A 21,858-nucleotide genomic window follows, 5' to 3' on the forward strand; every position below is an offset into this window, starting at 1 on the left:
TTTATCTAACTGTAACATTAATTGTTGGGACTAAAGGGGAGATCTGTTCTTTAACATGAGTTTCTTAAGAATTCTGAATTTGTAGTTTGGACTTTGGGGGTTATATCACATAGGCAAATTGGGCGAGAAAGAGAGACAATTACAAGACAGAAGAGCGACATTTATTTTTTAATTTTTTCTTTATTTTATTCCAATAACAAATTTCCATTAATTTAGTTTTCAAAGTTACCTGATTCATGCTGTCTCCCTGCCCTCTCTCCTCCCCCTCCCAGAGTTAACAAGCAATTCCACTGGGACATAAATGCTTTATCACTCAAAACACATTTGATATTGTTCATTTTTGTAAGTGAATAATTTAATAAAACCCAAACCCCATATCAAATACCCAAATAAATGAATGATAGATCATATGATTTCTTCTGCATTTCTACTGCAACAGTTCTTTCTCTAGATGCGGATAGCATTCTTTTTCACAAGCTCCTCAGCATTGTCTGAGGCCATTGTATTGCTGTTGATAGCAGAGTCTATTACATTTGATGGTCCCACACTGTTTCAGTTACTGTGTATAATGTTCTCCTGGTTCTGCCTATTTCCCACTGCATCGGCTCACATCATTCTTTCCAGCTCTTCCTGGAACCGTCCTGTCCTCAGTGCTCATAGCCAAATCCAACCAACTTTGAGGTACCACCTCATACCTATCAGATTGGCCAATATGGCAGAAAAGGAAAGCAATGAGTGCTGGAGGGGATGTGGCAAAGTTGGGACCCTAATGCCTTGCTGGTGGAGTTGTGAATTGATCCAACCAATGTGGAAGGCAATTTGGAACTTTGCCCAAAGGGCGCTAAAAGACTATAATGTTTTTCCAGTGGGTTAGATCACATTTTATTCGTGTGAAAAGTGTTTTGTAATTGTGTTCATATAATTCCCCTGTTGTTGTGGCTGTCTTTCTGGGCAGAGTGATTGTCAAACATTTTATACTGGCCAGAGTGATTGGAACTCGTTTCCCTTTCTCACTCTTGCTCCTGGTTTTGGTGGCAATATCAAGAAATCCTGATGATTCTGTGGGTTTCTGTTGTATCCTGCAACTTCCAGTTGTTCATTATTTCCCCTAAATCTTTAGTTTAGTTCTATTTTTTCATCCCTTTGGTTTTGTTTTATCTTCTCTTGATGTGTCGGGTAGCTTCTACTTGTCCAATTCTAGTCTTTCAAGACTGGTTTTCCTTGGCGGGTCACATGAAGACAAAAGCAAATGCACTTCAGAAGCTTTAGCCCAGTGGAAAAGTCGTGCGGGACAGGGATGGGGATGGGGATGGGGATGGGGAGGGGTTTGTGGAGAAGAGGGGGGTCCAGCAGTCTAGAGGTAGTAGGGGCAGGGGTAGGGCTGAGGGCTCTGCCCAGGCTGGGGGTGGCAGCAGGAGGCTTCCATATCAGTCTACCAGAGGAAGCTTGGTCTGTACTTTCTGGGAGGAGAGGAGGCCCTGGAATCTGGAGTTTGGTCCCCCTGGGCCTTGGGGGTCCTGCAGTCATACAGGGGGGTAAAGGAGCCCAGGTTGTAGATGGGTGTCTGGGAGCCATAGCTGGGGGTGGCGTGAGGGGTGGAGTCACGGGATTGGGAGCTCGGGGTGCCAAGGCGGACCAGTCTCTGGGATTGCACGGAAATCGTCTGGCACGTGGTGTGTAGCTCCACCCGAGCAACGGAGTCCGTGGCCTCCTTCACCATCCCCATGTAGCCCTTGTAGGGCCCCTGGCAGATGCGCACAGTCTGACCCACCAGATCGTTGACTCTGCGGCCCTGGCCCGGGCCAGCACCCGCTGCCCTCCCCAGCGCTGGGTCCCTGGGCCCTGCGGGGGCACCAGGGGGCCTGGCAGTGATGGGAGCAGGGCTGCGGGCGCCCAGCGCCAAGTCGCGGGAGGGGAGGTCCTTGGCCCGTGGGGCCTCGCTGAGCAGGAGGTGGCGGGTCTTGCAGACGAAGAGGCCCCCGTGGTCCATGATCTTCTTGGAGTGGAGGAAGGCGACGCCTCGGAAGAGGTGGAGGATGCAGGCCTCGAGGCCCGAGTGCGGACCTTCCAGGACCCTGACCAGCGCCCGGGGGCGAAGTTCGTTCTGGCCCGAGTCCAGGGCCACGGCCAACGGGTTGTGCTTCCTGTCGGCGACTGCCTGGCTGCGCACCAGCTGCAGCTTGCCCTGCATGTCCAGCACCCGGCAGGTGTCCGCGTCGTCCAGGCCCACGAAGATGCCCACCGTGTTGGACGGCAGCTGCACCAGCTGGCCCCAGCGTTGCTGCTGCATGAGCAGGTCCAGCGCCGGGGCCGTGTTCCCGAGCAGCTGCAGGTCTCTGGGGAGGACTCGGAGCTCCTCCTTGTTGAGGTCGCAGAAGAGCAGGACAAAGGCGGCCTCGGCCCTCAGCACGAAGCCAGACTTGCCGCGGGAGCGGCCCGAGACCACTTGGGCGTGGTCCCCCACCTCGAAGTGCTTGCGCAGCTCGCAGGCGGGGAACGCCAGCACCTCGCGCAGCATCTCGTGCTGGGGCAGCATCCGCACCAGGGGGCCCTGCACGCTCACCACCCGGCCCCGCAGGTGCACGAGCTCCCCGCCGCTCACTTCCACCTTGTCCCCGGGCCTGAAGCTCTGCTCCGCGGAGCTGTCCTCTGCGGCCAGCTGCAGGGCTTGCAGGGCCTCGGGCCGCTCCTCGAACTGCTGCAGCTCGGCCAGCGTGGGCTTCACGCCCTCTCGGAGGACGCGCGACACGCTCAGGGTCTTCAACAGGAAGCCTCGGGGGCTGTAGCGGTTGCCCCCGAAGACCAGGAAATCTCCATCGAAGGTCAGCCTGCCTCCCAGAGAGCGAATCTTGTGCGCATCCAGCAGCTGCTGCGGGGGTCTTCGCTGGAACCTCCGCCTCTTGGCCAAGCCCTCTGGGGGCTGCTGGCCGCCCGCCAGGAGGCCGTAGTCGATTCGAGGAATCAGCTTGAGGGAGACGCTGCTTTGGTCCGGCTCCACCCGAGACACCTGAGCCAGGTCACCCCTGTACAGGCCTGTCCTCACGCGCACCCAGCTCTTGGGCTGCAGGCTGGGGCCCTCCTTGGACAGCACCTTGAGCACGTCGGTCATCTCCCGGATGGGCACCTGCTGCTGCTGCTGCTGCTGCAGGCGGCCCTGCCGCAGGCTGACCAAGCCTTCGATGGCCTGCAGGACGTGGCTGGCCTTGTAAGCCTCCACGTAGATGTAGCCCTTGAGGTTCTCCGGGGCCACCGCGGACTTGATCAGCAGGGGGCTGTCTGTCTTCTGGTAGGTCAGGAACTTCCTCAGAAGGGTCAAGGCTGTGGCTTTTTCCTCGCCCACCTTGCACCGCACCAGCCACAGCTTGGGGTCCTTCATTCCGGGCAGCAGCCTCTGCTGGCTGATGTGCTCCGGGATCTCCTCCGGGGCCTGTTGTCTGCTCCATCCCCGCCCGTACTTCCGCTGGAAATAGCCGGCCAGCTCCTCCACGGACTGCTCCCTCCAGGAATTCTCTAAGCGCCTGAAGGACGAGCTCTCTTCCTCGGTGCTGGCCCAAGGCTCTCTGGGGCCAGCCACCGAGTCCTCCCTCTCTTCTTCTTCTTCTTCCTCCTCCTCCTCCTCCTCCTCCTCCTCGTCGTCGTCCTCCTCAGCCTCTTCTAAGATGAAACTGCATTTGGGCCTCTTGCGGGGCCGATTCTCCTCCTCTTCCTCCTCTTCCTCTTCTTCCTCCTCCTCCTCTTCTTCTTCCTCCTCCTCCTCTTCTTCTTCCTCCTCCTCCTCCTCCTCCTCCTCCTCCTCCTCCTCCTCCTCCTCCTCCAAGATGCATCCGTTCCTTTTGGGCCTCTTTCTGGAGCTCTTCACCTCCTCTTCAGACGCCTCCTCTTCTTCTTCTTCTTCCTCCTCCTCCTCTTCCTCCTCCTCCTCTTCCTCCTCCAAGATGAATCCGCTCCTTTTGGGCCTCTTTCTGGAGCTCTTCACCTCCTCTTCAGACTCCTCCTCTTCTTCTTCCTCCTCCTCCTCCTCCTCCTCCTCCTCCTCCTCCTCCTCCTCCTCCTCCTCCTCCAAGATGAATCCGCTCCTTTTGGGCCTCTTTTTGGAGCTCTTCACCTCCTCTTCAGACTCCTCCTCATCTGATTGTCTCTCCGATTCCGACTCAGAAGATTCGGACCCCGACGACTGGGACGAGTCTGAATCTTCCAGGACTCCAGTCGCTGCTCTCCCCATTGCTGTCTGGGCGGCGGCGGCGGCTCTCTGAGCCTGGCTCTCGGCGTCGCTGCTGCTTTCTTCCTCCTCATCCTCAGAGAACTTGCGGGTGCCACTCTGGGACCGCTTCAGGTGTTGAGTCTGTCTCGCAAACATCGCCAGGTGGTCGCTCTTGCTCTGCTTCTTTAGCTGCTGCTGCTGCTTCAGTTTTTGCTGCAACTTCTGAAACCTCCACCGCTCAACTGGAGTCACTGCCTTAAATACCTCTCCGGGTCAAGTGAGAACTCACTGAGTTCACGCCTTCAAGAGGTGTGAATTCCCTGCCAAGGGGGAGGGCAGAGGCTGGAATGCTCCTGGCAGGGAGCCCCCCTCCCCCTCCACTTCAGAAGGTGAGAAGGAAGCCTCTTCTTCATGGTTCCTTCACACCTAGTCCCTGCCCTCAAGCAGCTTTCTGGGTGTCTCCAAGAGGAGAAAACAGGCCAAGGATCCCCTCCCCACGGGAGAGAAAAGAAAAACTGGACGGACATCCCTTGGAGAGAAGGCACTGAGGCACAGCAAACAATGACTTCTTGGACAAAAACAACTTTCTTGCTTCTCTTTCAGTGACTAAATAAGTGTCAACCCCCCAACAGGCACTTATTAGGCACCTGCTGTGTGTCGGGCACTCTGCTATGCCCTAGGTGCACCAAGACAAAAAAGAAACAGTTCCTGTCCTTTGGGGAAATCACTTATCATAGATGTCCTCTGTGTTTCATATCATAGTGCAGTAGTGATCCCTGGAGCTACCCATAGATCCAATTCTATTTTTAAGTCAGAAAAAAAAAATTAGCACCAGTGGTATGGTACTTTGGAAAAGTTCCAAACCCTGCTGCTGCCATCTGCATGTGTCCCCTCTCCTGCCTCCACAGAGGCTGGCCTCTCATCTCCATTCAAGGCCTGCTTGATCTTCACTCTCTTCCTTTCTCTTCTGATTTTTGCTGTCATTCTTTCTCTTTCCATTGCTGGAGTTCCCATGCATAGTTCTTCAGCTTCTACTTCCCTCACTCTCCATCAGTTTGGGTCTGAGCTTTCTGGGCTTTTCTGTCTTCAACACACACACTTTCTGACATCCTGGGAATATTCCCTTCCATTTATGAACCCCAATTGGCTTAGCCATTCCCCACTGGGTGGGGATCTACTTTATCTCCACATCTTTGCTATCACAAAAAGGCCTGCTTCACATATTTGAGAGTGTATATGGGGACTTTCCTCCTCTCCCTGGCTTCCTTGGAGTAGGGGTCTCTGGTACAAAAGCTATGTTTATTGTAGTCACTTCATTTGCTTCATTCTCCATTTCTTTCTGCTGCTGAATGCTGGGCTTGGAAGCAGAAACTCTTCCAGAGTTTAAATTTGTCTTTAGGCATTTACAAATTGGGTGTCCCTAAGTATCTCCTTAACTTTGCTTGCCTTATTTTTTCATCTATGTATTGATCTGGAGAAAAAAAATGACCAACTATTCCATTATCTTTGCAAGAAAACCCCAAATGGGGTCACAAGAAATTGCACATATTTGAGAAAGAACTGATGGAACTGCTTTCCCCAAACTTGTAGCATTTGACTGTTTCTCTAGATGTGGATAGCATTCTTTTCCCCAAGTCCCTCAACATTGTATGAGGTCATTTTATTGCTGTTACTAGCAAAGTCCATTACATTTGATGGTCCCACAATGTTTCAGTTACTGTGTATAATGTTCTCCTGGTTCTGCTTCTTTCACTCTTCATCAGCTCACATCATTTTTTCCAGTTCTTTCTGCAATCATCCTGTCCATCATTCCCTTTAGTACCATAGTATTCCATCATCATCATCATCATATCATATAGGACAATGTATTCAGTCATTCACTAATCAAGGGACATCCCCTTAGTTTCCAATTGTGTGCCACCACAAAATATGCAGCTATAAACATTTTTGTACAAACAGGTACTTTCCCATTTTAAAAAATCTCTTTGGGATAGAAAACCAAGTACTGGTATTGCTGGATCAAAAGGTATGCATTCTTTAAAAGCCTTTTGGGCATAATTGCAAACTGCTTTCCAGAATGGGTGGAGCAATTCACAACTCCACCAGCAATGCATTAGTGTCCCAATTTTGCCACATCCTCACCAACATTCATCATTTTCCTTTATTGTCATAGTGGCCAATTTTCTAGGTGTAAGGTGGTAAGTACCTCAGAGTTGTTTTAATATGGATTTCTCTTCATTTCTTCATCTGAAAACTGACTTCATATCCTTTGACCATTTGATAAATTGGGGAATGGCTTGACTCATCAATTTTACTTAATTCCTTATATATTTGAGAAATTAGACCTTTGTCTGAGAATTTTGCTATAAGATTTTTCCCCCAGTTTGTTACTTCTCTTCTAGTTTTGGTCACATTGACTTTGTACAAAAAAATTAATTTAATATAATCAAACTTCTTCATTTTACATCTTGTTTTTCTCTTCCTTTGTATTCACTTCTTCCCTTTCCCATAGATCTGACAGATATACTAGTCTATGTTCACCTAATTGATGTATAATTTCACTCTTTATATTTAAGTCATTAACCCATTTTGAATTTATTTTGGTACAGGGTGTGAGATGCTGATCTAAACCTCAGTTTTGCCATACTGTTTTCCAAATTTCCCAGCAGTTTTTGTCAACTAGTGAGTTCTTATCCCCAAAGCTGGGATCTTTGGGTTTCTCAAACACTAGATTGCTGAGGTCATTTACCCCTAATCTGTTCCATTGACCCACCCTTCTATCTCTTAGCCAATACCAGATAGTTCTGATGATCACTGTTTAAGATCTGGTATTGCTAGGTCACCATCCTTCACTTTTTTTTTTCAATAGTTCCCTTGATATTCTTGATCTTTTGTTCTTCCACATGGACTTGGTTATTATTCTTTCTAATTCTACAAAATAGTTTTTTGTCCTTTGAGAGGTAGGGCACTGAACAAGTATATTAATTTAGGTATTATTGCCATTTTCCTTATATTAGCTTGGCCTACCCATGAGCAGTTAATGTTTTCGAATGAGTTAGATCTAATTTTATTTGTGAAAAGTGTTTTGTAATTGTGTTCATATAATTCCTGTGTTGTTGTTGTTTTCTGGGCAGATAGATTCCCCCAAATTTTATATTGCCTATAGTGATTTTAAATATTTTCTCTTTCTAACTCTTGTTGCAGATTTTGGTTGGAAATATCTAAAAATCCTGATGATTTTTGTGGGTTTATTTTGTATCCTGAAACTTAAAAATTATTCACCATTTCAACTAGATTTTAGTTGATTTTTTAGAATTCTCTAAGTATATCATCATATCATCTGCAAAGATTGATAGTTTGATTTCTTCACTGTCTATTTTAATTCCTTCAATTCCTTTTTATTCTCTAATTGCTAGCATTTCTAGTAAAATATTAAATAATGGTGGTGATAATGGCCAACCTTGCTTCACTTCTGACCTGATTGAGAAGCTTTCTAACTCATCCCTATTGCAGATTATATTTGCTGATGGTTTTAAATAAATGCTTCTTATTATTTTGAGGAAAGACCTTTTATTCCCATGCTTTCTTGTGTTTTCCATAAGAATGGGTATTACATTTTATCAAAAGCTTTTTCTGCATCTGTTGAGATAATCATGTGATTTCCTTTAGTTTGATCATTGATGTGGCCAATTATCCTGATGGTTTTCCTAATATTAAACCAGCCTTGTATTCCTGGTATAAATCCTCCCTGGTCATAGTGAATAATATTTATGATGTATTATTACTGTTGTCTCTTTGTTAGTATTTTACTTAAGATTTTTGCATCAATGTTCATTAAAGAGATTGGTCAGTAGTTTTCTTTTTCTGTTTTTGGTCTGCCTGGCTTTGGATCCAGGCAAGCCAAGTGTCAGTTTTGGTGGGGTAGGTGGAGTCAAGCCATAGGATTTCCCCTCCTTATAAGAGAAGAAAGGAAAAGGGCAAAAGGAAGAGCAAAGGGGATGGTTTGAACATTTCATGATGAATTTATTATAAATTTACAAAGATTTACAAAAATTTACAAACTACTTTAGTTGCATCATCAGATTCCATTTCATGGACCCTTGGGACCTGATTCATGACATAGGGAAAGGTCCAAAGCATTGGGTATTTCAGGTCACAGGAAAACAAAAGCAAATGAACTACACATGCACACAGAATAATAAAATAATTTTTACAAAGGTAACAATTCCTCTGAAGTTTTGGTGTTCTGTTAAATTCATCCAAAATTTGAAGAAGGATATTGAATTCTCCATCCCATATATTTTAACTCTCCATGTCTTTTAGGTCAGTTCATATTTTGTGGACAAATTACAATGCCAAGGCATTTGGAGCATATAAGTTTATTAAAGTTGTTATTTTTAATCTATGATTCCTTTCCATGTAATTTCTTTGGTTATTCATTTTTATTTTTTGAATGTTTTTTTGCTTTATTAGCTGTCATGGTTTCAGTTTCTGCTTTTAAATTTCTTATTGTTTAATTCCAGCAATAGCTAGAATGGACCTTCAAGAAAATTGATGAATCTAAACCCTTCATTTTCTAGTTGAGAATTTTGAGGCCAGGAGAGGATATGTGACTTGTTTGGGGCCACACAACCTATTTATGTCTGAGGCAGGATTTGAAATCAGTTCTTTCTGACTCTCAGTCCAGAACTCTTTCCAACATACCAAAGAATTGAGTATGTCCAGATAGGTTTTGGAGATGTGATGAGTCTAAGAGAGAAATGTATTGGGCTTTAAAAAAATTCAAACCCTCACCGTCCGTCTTAAAATCAATACCAATTATCAGGGCCTAAAGAGAAGAGCAGTAAGGGCTAGACAATTGAAGGAAATCAGTTAAAGTAAAATTTTAGTAAATCTTCCCTGTTGTATATCATTGGCCTCACATTTACCAACAGGGACTGGGGTTTCTTTGAACTTTGGCCACAATTCTCAGTAGCTTCCTGTGTGAAGGAAACTCATTCTTCCTCCCTCTCCTGGGGTCACACACTTGACTTCATCTCCTGCCAATGATTTGAACCAGAGGCCCGGACTGTGTGAAAGAAATCATTGGGTGAATTGAGTCACAAGGATAGAATGAAAGCTGGAAAAATGTATCAGTAGAGTCAAGAAATCACTAGAGAAGAGTCAGGGTGTTTTTTTTTTAAATAAATGTTTGTTTATCAATCAATAAACTCAATGACAATTAAAATATAATAGATACAGTTTGGCACATATTTCCTGGCATCAAGTATAAAATTCTGTTATAGTTGACCAAACATGAGCAAATAAGCAAACTTTTAGATCTGGAATTTGAGAATATAGGACTTTAAAATGACTATTCTAGAGATGTACTGAAAAGTTTAATGTTAGTTGCGTTTAGGGGCAGAGGGCTATCTTTTTTTTTATTCTACCTTTTAATTTTTTTAATTTAAATTAATTTATTTAGTTAATTTAGAACATTATCCCTTGGTTACAAGAATCATATGATTCCCCTCCCTCCCCTCTCCCCATCCTTCCCATAGCTGATGTGCAATTCCACTGGGTATTACATGTGTCCTTGATCAAAACCTATTTCCATGTTGTTGGTGTTTGCATTAGGATGCTCATTTAGAGTCTACATCCCCAATCACATCCCCTCAACCCATGTGATCAAGCAGTTGTTTTTTCTTTGGTGTTTCTACTCCCACAGTTTTTCCTCTGAATATGGATATCATTCTTTCTCATAAATCCCTCCAAAGTTGTTCAGGATCATTGCATTGCCACTAATGGAGAAGTCCATTACATTCAATTGTACCACAGTGTATCAGTCTCTGTCTACAATGTTCTCCTGGTTCTGCTCTCTCTCACTCTGCATCACTTCCTGGAGGTTGTTTCAGTCTCCATGGAACTCCTCCACTTTATTATTCCTTTTAGCACAATAGTATTCCATCACCAACATATACCAAAATTTGTCCAGCCATTCCCCAATGGATGGGCATCCCCTCGTTTTCCAATTGTTTCCCACCACAAAGAGCGCAGCTATGAATATTTTTGTACAAGTCTTTTTCCTTATTATCTCTTTGGGGTACAAACCCAGCAGTGCTATGGCTGGATCAAAGGTCAGACAGTCTTTTAAAGCCCTTTGGGCATAGTTCCAAATTGCCCTCCAGAATGGTTGGATTAATTCACAACTCCACTAGCAATGCATTAACATCCCACATCCCCTCCAGCATTCATTACTTTCCATTGCTGTCATGTTAGCCAATTTGCTAGGTATGAGATGATACCTCAGAGTTGTTTTGATTTGCATCCCTCTGATTATAAGAGATTTAGAACACTTTTTCATGTGTTTATTAATATAGTTTTGATTTCTTTAACTGAAAATTGCCTATTCATATACCTTGCCCATTTATCAATTGGAGAATGGCTTGATTTTTTGTACAATTGGTTTAGCTCTTTATAAATTTGAGTAATTAGACCTTTGTCAGAGGTTTCTGTTATGAAGATTATTTCCCAATTTGTTGCTTCCCTTCTAATTTTGGTTGCATTGGTTTTGTTTGTACAAAACCTTTTTAATTTGATGTAATCAAAATTATTGATTTTACATTTTGTGAGTTTTTTCTAGCTCTTGCTTGGTTTTATAGTCTTTCCTTTCCCAAAGATCAGAGTGTCAGGGTGTTTTTGCCTGGACTGCTTCCTCTGGGTGGCACAGGCAAAATAGAAAGTCATAGTAGGCTCCCAAGATGTGAAGTATGAGAGTTAGTGGGAGGAGAGAAGTTTTAATTAACTGAGGTAATCTCCAATTTCACTCTCTTCTCTTCCATGTTTGTTGTTGACTGGACTTACCTGTCCAGTCCTAGGGGGTCCTCATGGTGGCTGTAGAATAGAAAGCTAAATGGAACAATTAGGAAAGAACCTTTGATATGTCTCTCCTATTGTTTTCTATCTTTCCCCCCTACTTCCTTTGGTTAATAAAATTGTTAAATTATAGCCAGTCTCATAATTTTTACTATTATATTCCCAAAGTCTCTGATTGTCTGAAAGATAAACATACTTCTGTGAGATTAATCCTTGTCTCACAGAATGTGTTGTCTTCATGATTCCTGATTAAATTTTAAGACATGTTTTGCCTGGCTGCTTCTGGGGGCTCAGGATCTTGACTGGGTTGCTGGGACCCTGGAAGCAGTGATGCAAACTACAGTGGGCAAAAAGCCATCTTTGTTTTGAGGTCAATAAAAAACCCCTTCTGGAAAGTGGACTTCAAAGCCTCGCCCATGGAAAGGATACTTTGCCTGGGGTTTTCCTGAAGGGCACCCTGAAATGCTGAACAAAGGAACTTCTCAGCTAAGAGTATTGAGGTGTTGGAGTATCCCCTATTTGGTGATGTATCTTTCATTTCTATTTCTTGCTTATTATTACTGGTGTTGTTTTATTCATTTATTCTTTCTATTGTAAGCTAAATTGCTGGATCTTTGCATAACAATACTAAACCTATTTCATTTTACCTTTTTACTTAAAAGTGGTGTGGAAAAATATGTCTTCCTGTAGGGGCAAATCTTGAACCACAAATAGTTAAGTTAAGCAGCTGCATACATAACATCTTAACATTATAGCAAATGAGGTTAAGTGACCTGCCTGGGATCGCACATCCTGGAATTATCTGAGCCCAGATTTGAACTCAGAATCTCTGGTCTCCAGGCCTGGCTCTGCACTATCCGCTGAGCCACCTAGCTGCCCAGAAAAATATAGTGTTTTATTGTTTATATAAATAAATTATATTTATTGTTTATTCCTTATCAAAGGGATGCTATCTGAATACGTGGCTGCTGATGAGAACACAATCTGTGTAAAAGGAAAAAAAGGACCTTGGACAGAGCCTCAGGCAAGGAAAGGAAAGAGAAAGAAGACAAAGGGGAGAAAAACCTAAGAAATTGCTTGTCCTAGAAGATAATGAAAGAAAGAATATTCAAAATGGAAGGAATGGCAAAGGTTACCAAAAGCTTCAAAGAAATTATAGAGCTGTGATATGTATTATCTACGCTATCTATATTTTACTTGCACTTAACTGTAACTCCTATTAGAACCTGAGCTCATAATGAGTAGGGATTGCTTTTTGTTTTTTATTTATACTCCTAGTACCCATTGAAGTGCTCAGCATACAGCAAGTGCTTAATAAATACTGGTTAGTTGATTGAGTGATTGATCAATTAAGAGATCTTGGAAATCCTTGGGAGAGAGTAAATGCCCTTAATTATACTCTAGGCACCTCTGTCAGTGCCCTGACTCCTTCTGTCTGCTCCTGAAGAACCACTGCCCTATTTGCTGCAGTAATGGGTACATTTCATATTTGTGAAATAAACATGGTACAATGGACAGAATGCTAGATTTAGGGGCTGAGGAACAGGGTTCCTAACCTCTCTACTTGATTTTTTACCCGTGTAACCATTTAATACTCAGCCTCAGTTTCCTCATCTGAAAAAAATGAGAAGGTTGTTTATGTGATCCTTCAGGAAGTCTCCAGCTTTAAATCTAGGATACAATGCCCTCAGTCCCACTTCTGCCTCCTGTTGTGACTAGAGGCAGGACTGGCTCTTGAGTCAATTAAGAGATTTTTGAAACATGAAGAATTGTCATTCATGTAGGAAGTGCATTAGAATGCTTGAGGTGAACATCATTAGGTTGCAGAGGCCAGGCAGTAAAGAGGAAAACAATGCTCCCACCAGTTCCATTGCTCTCAAATTCAGGGAGGAAGGAAGAAGCAAAGATGGGTTGATTTGCATTCTGCCAGTCCATTACTGGAAGATGTCTGTCTAAAATACTAAAACTCAGTGGAGGAGCTGTTGAATAAACATTTAGACTATCATAAATATGTGTGCTGTGTGTCTTGCACTTTCTCTCCTACCCCCCCCCACACAATAAAGGATCCCATATGATATGCACATTTAAAACAGTCTTAGCAGTTTTTCTTTGGCCCCCTTCCTCAAGAACAGTCATTTGCATCTTCTTAGAAGATGCTGGCATAAAATGTGTAAATGGGGTGCGGGTTGCACAGTGTCATGCTGGAGTTTTTCATACAGGAAGGGGAAGGAGCTTTATTTTGTGGTGTTTGTTTTTAAGGTATAAAGATTTGGGCTTAAGAGTAAATGCCTGAGCTGCTGCCTGGCAAGATCATTGTATTGTATCAAAGTATCTGGTCTCTCTGTGCCACTAACTCCTAGGGTAGCCTTGGCAAGCCTCTGGGCCTCAGTTTCTCCATTTAAAAACTGAATGTTCAAATATCCTTTCTAGCTCTCAGATTCTGTGTTTCAAATATGCATGCAAATTCTTAAGATCAATAAAATTATGGTAATTCAGTAAAAATCCAGGGACACACAAGTAACACTTTCTAAACCCAGTGAAGCAAAGTATAGTGGTTAGAGAACAGATCTCAGTTAGGAAGCGTAGGGTTCAAGTTCTGTCTCCGATACCCACTCTGATGCTCTGGGAAAATGGAGAAATCACTTAACTGCTCAGTGCTTCAGGCATCTCCCTTATAAGGCCTTAGATGTTGCCAACCTTCAGGGGGTAGAATTCATTTCTTCTTCTGGGAGTTTTTTATGCCAGTGAAATACCATTCCTAATCAGTGCCTGGCACATGGCTGATGCTTAAAAATACCTGTTGACTTTACTATTCCTGTGCTGAAGGAATGCTGGTAACATCTCTTTCTAGGTCAAGTAGCTTTCTGTGTCTCCTCTCGTTCTGGGTGAGTGTGGCACACTTGGAGTCCATATGAATGAAAATATGCCTCATCCCATCTAAGTAGAAAGATGCTTGATTACACAAGGGACCTAGAGAAAGGCTTATGTATATACAGAGTCCCTGAGGAGCTGTGTGCACCACGAAGCGGTCTGAATAGGTTTGGAGAAGTGGTGATAGAACTTGGATAGAAAAGAACAAACACCTCCCCAGTGCACCTCCTTCTCTGCTCTGCCTCTGCAATCAGCCTGGTCTATAACCCCATCACCTGGACTACTGCAATAGCTGCTGGACTATCTCCCTGTCTCAAGTCTCTCCTCACCCCAAGTCGTCCCCCATTAAGTGACCCAAGTGATTTTCCTAGAGTTCAACTCTGACCACGTCTCACCCTTACTTAATAAACTGCAGTTGTTCAGTGTCACCTCCAGGATCAAATACAAGATTGTCTGGCATTCAAAGACCTTCGTAACCTAGTCCCCTCCTACTTTCCCATGATATCTAATTCCCCACCACGCACTGTCTCATCCAGAGACTCTGGCCTCCTAGCTGTTCCACAAACAAGGCACTCCATCTCTCAGCACTGGCGCTCTCGCCTGCCTGAAATACTTTCTCTCCTCATCTGTATCTACTGTCCCCATGACGGCCTTTAAGTCTCACCTAACATTCAATATTCTACAAGAAACTTTCCCCAGCCCCTCTTATTTCTGATGCCTTTCCACTCTTAATCACTTCCTTGTATGTCAATGGCTCTGTTTTCTTGTTTTCTTCCCCATTAGACAGTGAGCTCCCTGAGGGAAGGGACTGTCTTTTGCCTCTTGTTGTATCCCCCAGTGCTTAGCACAGTTTATGGACAGTCTTTGTCCTTTACAACCTCAGAAGACAGCAGAGGTCACAATGGATTGAAGACAATTGTTTTCTTCATGGAGTCTGAGCCCACTTAATTGTTTATTGCATTAATAAGACTTGCTTTACATGTGATGTCTTGTTAGCCCAAGTTAACAAGGGAGATGAGGGGCCCTTTTGATGGAAGAAGAATGAAACAGGTACCAACATTCCAAGGATGGGGCCATTAGACAGACAGAGATCAGTGGGGGAGAGAGGAGGGGACTACAGAGGGAGGAAAGAAAGGGGATGGAGAGGAGGGAGAGACAGAGAGAAAGAGACGGGGGGAGGGAGAGATGTATGGTCAGATGGAGAGACAGACAGAAAGATAAATAGAATAGGAGGTGGTCAGGGAAGATGAGCATCTCAGGTAGTAGGGCTTGCCGAGCCCTTTTCTAGAGTCCTCCTCCATCTTTTACATCTGCACCCCAATAAAACTGTCTCAGCAGATGGACTATATTAATCGAGGAGAAACCGCAGGTCCCAAACCCATCAGTGATTTAGGAAGGTTGTGTACTCCAAGAATATAGAGATTTATACCTAAAGAATGGACATATGAGAAGAGTTCATTCCAACAACCATGAAGGCAGCTGAAGCAGGTACTGTGAGTCCTGTGGAGTTCCTAGAACCTGTTCAGATATTTTAGAAGCCAGGGTCATCCATTGCACCCTAGACATCCTCACTTTTGCCCTGTCACTGGTCTTGGTTGGTTCAGTAAGGGGGACAGAGGCAGATGACTTGGTGTAATTCTGCCTCACTTAAGTTGAATTCATGAGCAAATCAAGATATCCCCCTATGACGTCACTGGCCTTTTGTGAGACCTAAGCTACTTACTGACATTCCGTAAAGATTAAAATTTAGGGGAGACGGGGAGACTGAGGCAGGTAGAAATTAGTTTCTCTCTGCAAGGAGTATTATATTTTTTAGAGGTTTATTAAAGGTTAAAGATTAAAGAATATACAAGTAAGAAACATGTGTCTAGGCCAGAGGCCTAGACAAAATAATCTCACATCACACAAGAGACCGCCTGCTCCAAAACGGAAGTCCAAAAAGAGCCAAGAGAGAGAGCCTCAAAAGCCTTTGAATCAGCTTAAATACCTTCTCGAATCTCGGCCCAGGTGAGATTACAAGGCATTCTGGGGAAGTGGAGCAAAGGCTCGTGGGGATTGTAGTCCTGTATTTGAGTCTATTTTTTACAATTCCCAGCTTTTGCCTAGGTAGAGTTTCCTTAAAATTGTACTAAAGACTTTCATGGTGGGATCCAAAGTCTAAATTAAATGCAGGTTATAATAAAAGTCACATCAATATTGCTTTTATATACAATTTGTAATAGGGTGGTGTTGGGGATGGGATGCAATGGATTAAATTGGACCAGTAACAAGATGCTACACTGTAGGTTGAAGGCCAACGTTAGCTCTGACCAGAGCCGAGACTGGTCTGAGATCAACATACAGACCACTCCATTACTGAGAAAGTAATTTATTTGATAGGAAATCGTTAAAAGAGAAATAGGACAGCCCTGGTGCTAATTGTCTCTACCTACATCTCTTCAGATCTACATTTCCACTCAAGGAGAGTCTTCATAGTGTTGGTTGGACCACTCTAATCCCTCTCCTCACTCACCTTAACAATCCCAGTCCCTGCTCTGCTAATATGCACCCAGCCCCCCTTCGTTGGTATTAAAGGGAATGGTCTGCGGCAAGTTTGCAGAGAAAAGTTTCAGTTTAATGATGATGAAGTCAGAAGTCAGACTACAGGAGGGTTTAGAGAACGGGAAGGGCAGGCACTGACTGTCAGTGGCCTTCGAGAGTGAGTTAGCAGGGATGGAAGGGCCACTTGAGGGGTTCTGATGAGGAGGAAAACATGGCTGTGTTTGTAACCAGTTGGGAAGCAGCCAGTGGCCAGAAAGAGCCTGAATATAAAAGTGAATGGGGGAGAAAGGAGGGGCCAAGATGTTGGGGAGAAGGGAAAGGAAAGGATCGCTTGTTCACCGAGAGGGGTTCCTTGCCAAGGAGGAGGGCCACCTCTTTGTGGAAGGGAAGAGATGGTGGGGGAAAGCATCTGGGCAAAATAAAGTGAGGAGAAGAGAGGAGGGAGATCTCACTGAGTGACCTTTTATGGGGCAAAGTCTTCAATGCAGACATTGGGAGGAATATATTAAGGGGCCTTGTGTCATCAATATGGACGATGCAGTTAGTCTGATTTTCATGAGTGGAGCATGATTTTCCCATGTAGATGATTAAATTGAATCATAGAATCAGATTGAAAGCTTCAAGGGACGTTAGGGGCCCATGCTATCGGCCCCTCTCATTTTAAAGATGAGGAAATTAGGATACAAAGAGGTTTAGTGACTTGTCCAAGGTCACACGAACATAGAAGTGCCTGAGTAAGTGAAGTCTTCCTAATTCCAAGTGCACAGGAGCTTAACTTTTATGGCATTTTGGGGATCATATCTCTGAGCCCTTTGATGCCAAGCCACCATTATGAAGACAGCCTCAACCCCCCAATTCATAGCAGCGCACATATGGGAAAATGTGGTTCTCTTTATAATCCCGAACTTTAGGACATGGTTTCCAGGAACATGTTGCAGGCCCAAATGAAGAGCAGCTGTATGGAAATTAGCATGATCTTCACACTAATGATTAATCGGGGTTAGCCCCCACCCCCACTCTGAGCTGAGTAAGATTAAGCTCAGGAAAACCTGAAACATATGGCAGTACGTAGACCAACTTGGAACTCCCTCTTTCCTTAATTAGTTTTCTGGCTTGTTTTACAACACGCTAATTCTGCCCCTGGTCTCAAGCTGGAAATGGCCAGTGCTTTGGGGGCATGAAGGGTCACAGTGGACAAGATCTCTGCCTCATCTTCAACCTCCCAGCCAATAGGAAGCAAGTTAAAAAAAAAAACCCAACTCTAGCCCCACCAGAGTCTTCTTCTAATGAGATCAGGTCTGGATTTCCCTTTGGCCAAGCTCTGTTTATATGTTGCAGTTAAGAGATTTTGCTCTCCGTGTTTCCTTTCTTCAGTGCACAGCTGAAGGGAAGAGGAAGACTTAAAACCATTAGGCCATAAACAAATAAACCAGATGCAAATAGCATGCTGTATCCAACATCAAAAGCAAAGCAAAGGACTCACAGGGGGCTCTGCATCTCCGGAATGTAAGCAGGAAAATGAAAGGCACAGTGGAGGAGGAGGACTGTAAATCAGCTCGCCTGCGACTGCCATCATTTGGAGCCCAAGTTGACATTTTCTGTAGAACAAAGGAGAAGCTTGAACCCCAGCTTAATTTGGGAGTGGAAAAAAAGACCTCCTCTGACCACCTAAATCACCGATGAAACATGGATTCCATCCTGAGTAAGGGCATTTCAGAGAACCGTCAAGCTTTAAAGTTGGGAAGGAATTTAGGTGTCACGAAACCACAGAATTTCAGAAGTGGGAGCACCCTCAGTGGCCATCTGCTCCAACCTGTATAAGGGTCCTCTCTATAACAGCCCAATAAGTTAACTTTAATTTTCTCATTAAGACTTTTAGACAGAGAGAAACCATGACGTCTGGAGACATTCCATTCCCCTCTGGTTCAGCTCTGATTTTTACATTTTTTCCTCTGACAGTGTAAGAATTAAATTTCAATGGTTCGACTAAAATATATGAAGAGCTTATAAATAATAGTGGTGGTTACTGATTCAAAGTGTTATTGCTCAAGGTTGAAATGACTTTAATAGCTTTTATTTAAAGAAGAGGTAGAAAGAGCGAAAGCAGAGAAATAAAAAAGGGTAGAGAAGACATTAGCCTATCTAACTCAATATTGCTCCCGTGCTTGACTCAGCCAGGACTCAGTCAACAGACCTTGCACTAGCTGGGGATCAGGAACCAAAGCTTGAAAGGTCTAAGAGAGGGAGGGAGGGGACAGATAAATAGAAGCACCACTTCCTCTCCCAGGCAGAGCTATACTAGGGAAGGTGAGAGTGGATCAATGTCCAGAGCTGAAAGGTAAAGAGGAAGAGGAAATCCCCTTCAGTCTCTGGTTTCTGTTTTCTTCCCTGGATGGATATTATCTTGATCCCCTTAGTACATTAGAAGAATAAGATGTTCAGTTCTTCTGAATTAATAACGTCTGTTTCTTCTTTTGATATTCAGGAATGGTGGGGTGTATGGGGTGTTCAGGGAGGGGTAGTATCTCTGGTATGGAGGGCTTGTCGTGCCCTTCTAGGGCAGCTCTCCAGCCTCTGACCCCCACCTGACACCCAGCTCTCACTTGTGGCTCCTAGTAGCTGCTAGCATGCGGCATCGGCCACACCCTGGGCAACGGCTTCGACAGGCCAGCTAAACCTTGTGAGAGTAGCCATCGGGTTATTGACCCCTGGTGAAACAGGGCCTTGCTCACCCATCATGTGAAGACTGCTTTGGCTGAACAGACCAAAGAAACCAACAAGAAGGTTCAACGGCTGAGATGGCGATGCAGCAAAGCACTGTGGAGTGCTCAGGGCGTGTTGGAACACAGAGGACAACACGGTCATCCAATGCAGCTGAGGAAGTCTCCAGGCATAATGACTTTTTGTGCCACTGGACCCAGGCTTCCAACGCCGAGAGAGTGGGACTGTCTCTGTGCATCGACTTTTCCACTTAAATCTCCTTCACGCACAAGTGTCTTTGTGCACACTCATCTATACACCATAGATGAAAACACACAAAGACAATCGTCATCCTCGGTTACTGAGAGACTACCACTATTCAGGAATGGTAGGTTTAGGGAAGAGGGAAATTTAGGAAGTCCCTAATTCTATTTTAAACTAAATTCTCTTCAGGGGTTGAGGGCTCAGGTCTAGGGACCTGAGTCCCTGAGGACATTGTGGAGTCAGGCTGGTATGATATATATATATATATATATATATATATATCCTATTATATATCCTAATAGAGAGAGATACAGCTATTGAAGATATCAATGGAAACTCTTCTTGGGTGAATAGTCTTTTATCTTCCCAAAAGGAAAAAAAGTCTCTATCGACCACTACTGAGGAAAGATGGCTAATCTGATTTCTTCAGATTGATGAGGGATCACAGCAGGTTAAGCTCAGCAAGTTGCTCTTCTCCCTTTCAGTTCAGAAGAGAAAAAGAACCCCTTTCCAACTGTCCATCTGCTTTTCTTGGCTAGAGGCTCTAGCCTCCATCCCCCATTGTCAGCAAAGTTCCATTCTCTTCCTGCATAAGGTTTCCTTGTAAAACCAAGTTCTTATAATGCATTCTGTAGCTCTCTCTTTCACAACTCCCCCCTTAGCTGTGTATAAGAGGGAATGACCAGAAGCAATGAAAAATTTGAATTTTGAAGAAATGTCTCAGAAGAAGAGCAGATGGAACCCCAGCTGACATTGGGGGATGATGTAGAATTTTCCAGCCAGGCTCAAAAGGGAGTTGGGGGAAAAACTAGGACTTCTTGTCTTGGGCTCCTTGACCTGAGAAGGAGGGAACTACCCTTGGCTGTGAAGATAGACAAATCTCTCAATCCTTTTACTTGAGCAGAAGAAGATCGTATCTCTCAACTGGTGACAATCTTTAGGATAAAGACTCTTTTTTCCTTAGGGGAACCCAGACCTTATTTCTAAAGAAGACTCCCTGGTTCAAACCTTCAAGATCTGTTTAGGGAAAACAACTAGGGATTTCCTTTCCCCCCATATTCATTACCCTTCAACCCTTTAAACCTAAATAAAATAGATATCTTGATTTTTAATAGAAACTTGAATCAGAGTCAATGTGTTAGGAAGGGAACTTCAAAAACCCCATCATTTCAAGAAGGAGGCTGAGGGAAAATCTTACTTATCCTTTTAGTCTAGTCAGACTGACTCCATTGGTCAACAGCTCAACTTGGGGGAAGGGAAGGAAGGAAGTGTTACCTTATATTCAATTCCCAAGTGTCTAGCAAATTTTGGTTAATTAAATTAGCATCTAGTAATATAAATATTTTATTTTATGAGGCTTATTAAGGATTATTAGAAATCAATGATACAAAATAATAACCACGTTTGTGCCCATGGCTGATTAGCCCATTCATAATCCCTGTGATTAGCTTACTTACTACATCATTGCAATGGCTGAAAAGAGAGAGAGCTGTAGGCGTTACTGCCAGTTAAATACCAATTATGATCTCACCTACGTGGAGACTCAGGTGAGATTATAGGGAATTATGGGAAATACCAAGGACCTCTGGGGATTGAAATCTAGGGTTCAAATCTTCATTTTTACATTCTCTCCCTGAGGCCCGAGGAAGACTAGTCTCTCTCATGGGTCTTGTAAACATACCAGCTAGGAAGTTACAATAATTTGGGGATAAAAGGAAAAGAGAACAAAACCAAAGATTGCTAGGTGCATTGACAAAAAGCCTGTTAGGGGGCAGTCCCCTTCGGCATAAGAGTATACATATAAAACAAATGCATTTAAACCCCACACAGTTCAAATCACCACATCCCAAAGTTCCCTCTGGATCTTCTGGTGAAGCTTGTGGTCTGTGGAGGCATCTTCATGGTGTCTTCTCCAAACAGTTCATTTTCTGGATTTGGAGAGGTATCATGTTTCTTAACCTAAAATTACTCTCAAAAGGAATTTAAACTTTGCAAATGTAAAATAATAATAATTATACATTCCCCCCATAAAGAGGGGACTGAAAAACACGGGGATCATTAAAAGATGCATGGCTGAGTTATGAGGTATATGAATCAATTGGCAAGAGAAATCAAAAACATAAAAAAAATCCATATAAAAAAGGTGATTTCTGGATGAAATATAGACTATCAAAGTCTTATGTGTAAAAATTCTAACTAAAGGAAAAATAAATCTATAACAGGTCCTTGGATCAGGGCCCAATTAAAATGATATAAGCAGTAAGCATTTACCCAGTCAGTAGCCAGGACTACAGAAAGTTTGCCACATTTTGAAAGACAGAAAAGGGACTAGATTATAGGAGCCAGGTAGGAGCCAAATTTGAGATACTTGGTAGAATGTGGAACACGGAAGGCCTGTAATTAACACATGTTAAACAGCCCCAACC

At 43.8% G+C, this 21,858-nt stretch overlaps 1 protein-coding gene across 1 annotated transcript; it reads right to left on the reverse strand.

The window, feature by feature from the left end:
• Positions 1-1,432: 1,432 nt before the first annotated feature.
• Positions 1,433-18,041, reverse strand: LOC130456883 (transcription elongation factor SPT5-like). Its single transcript, XM_056814591.1, has 3 exons — positions 17,952-18,041; positions 4,106-4,465; positions 1,433-3,490 (listed from the first exon to the last, which is right to left on the reverse strand). Exons 1-3 carry the CDS (start codon positions 18,039-18,041, stop codon positions 1,433-1,435), a joined length of 2,508 nt encoding a protein of 835 aa, XP_056670569.1.
• Between the last annotated feature and the right edge of the window lie 3,817 nt (positions 18,042-21,858).

Source organism: Monodelphis domestica, chromosome 2 (assembly GCF_027887165.1).
Source record: "Monodelphis domestica isolate mMonDom1 chromosome 2, mMonDom1.pri, whole genome shotgun sequence".
Lineage (NCBI taxonomy): Eukaryota > Metazoa > Chordata > Mammalia > Didelphimorphia > Didelphidae > Monodelphis > Monodelphis domestica.

Excerpts from the sequence above, each read along its gene's own strand:
- LOC130456883 (XM_056814591.1), bottom strand. The coding sequence starts at position 18,041 with ATGGCAGTCGCAGGCGAGCTGATTTACAGTCCTCCTCCTCCACTGTGC. Across the intron at positions 4,466-17,951 it reads CCGGAGATGCAGAGCCCCCT|GTATTTAAGGCAGTGACTCC; the intron begins GTGAGTCCTTTG and ends TGACCCGGAGAG. Across the intron at positions 3,491-4,105 it reads AGGAGGAGTCTGAAGAGGAG|TCCGTGGAGGAGCTGGCCGG; the intron begins GTGAAGAGCTCC and ends TGGAGGGAGCAG.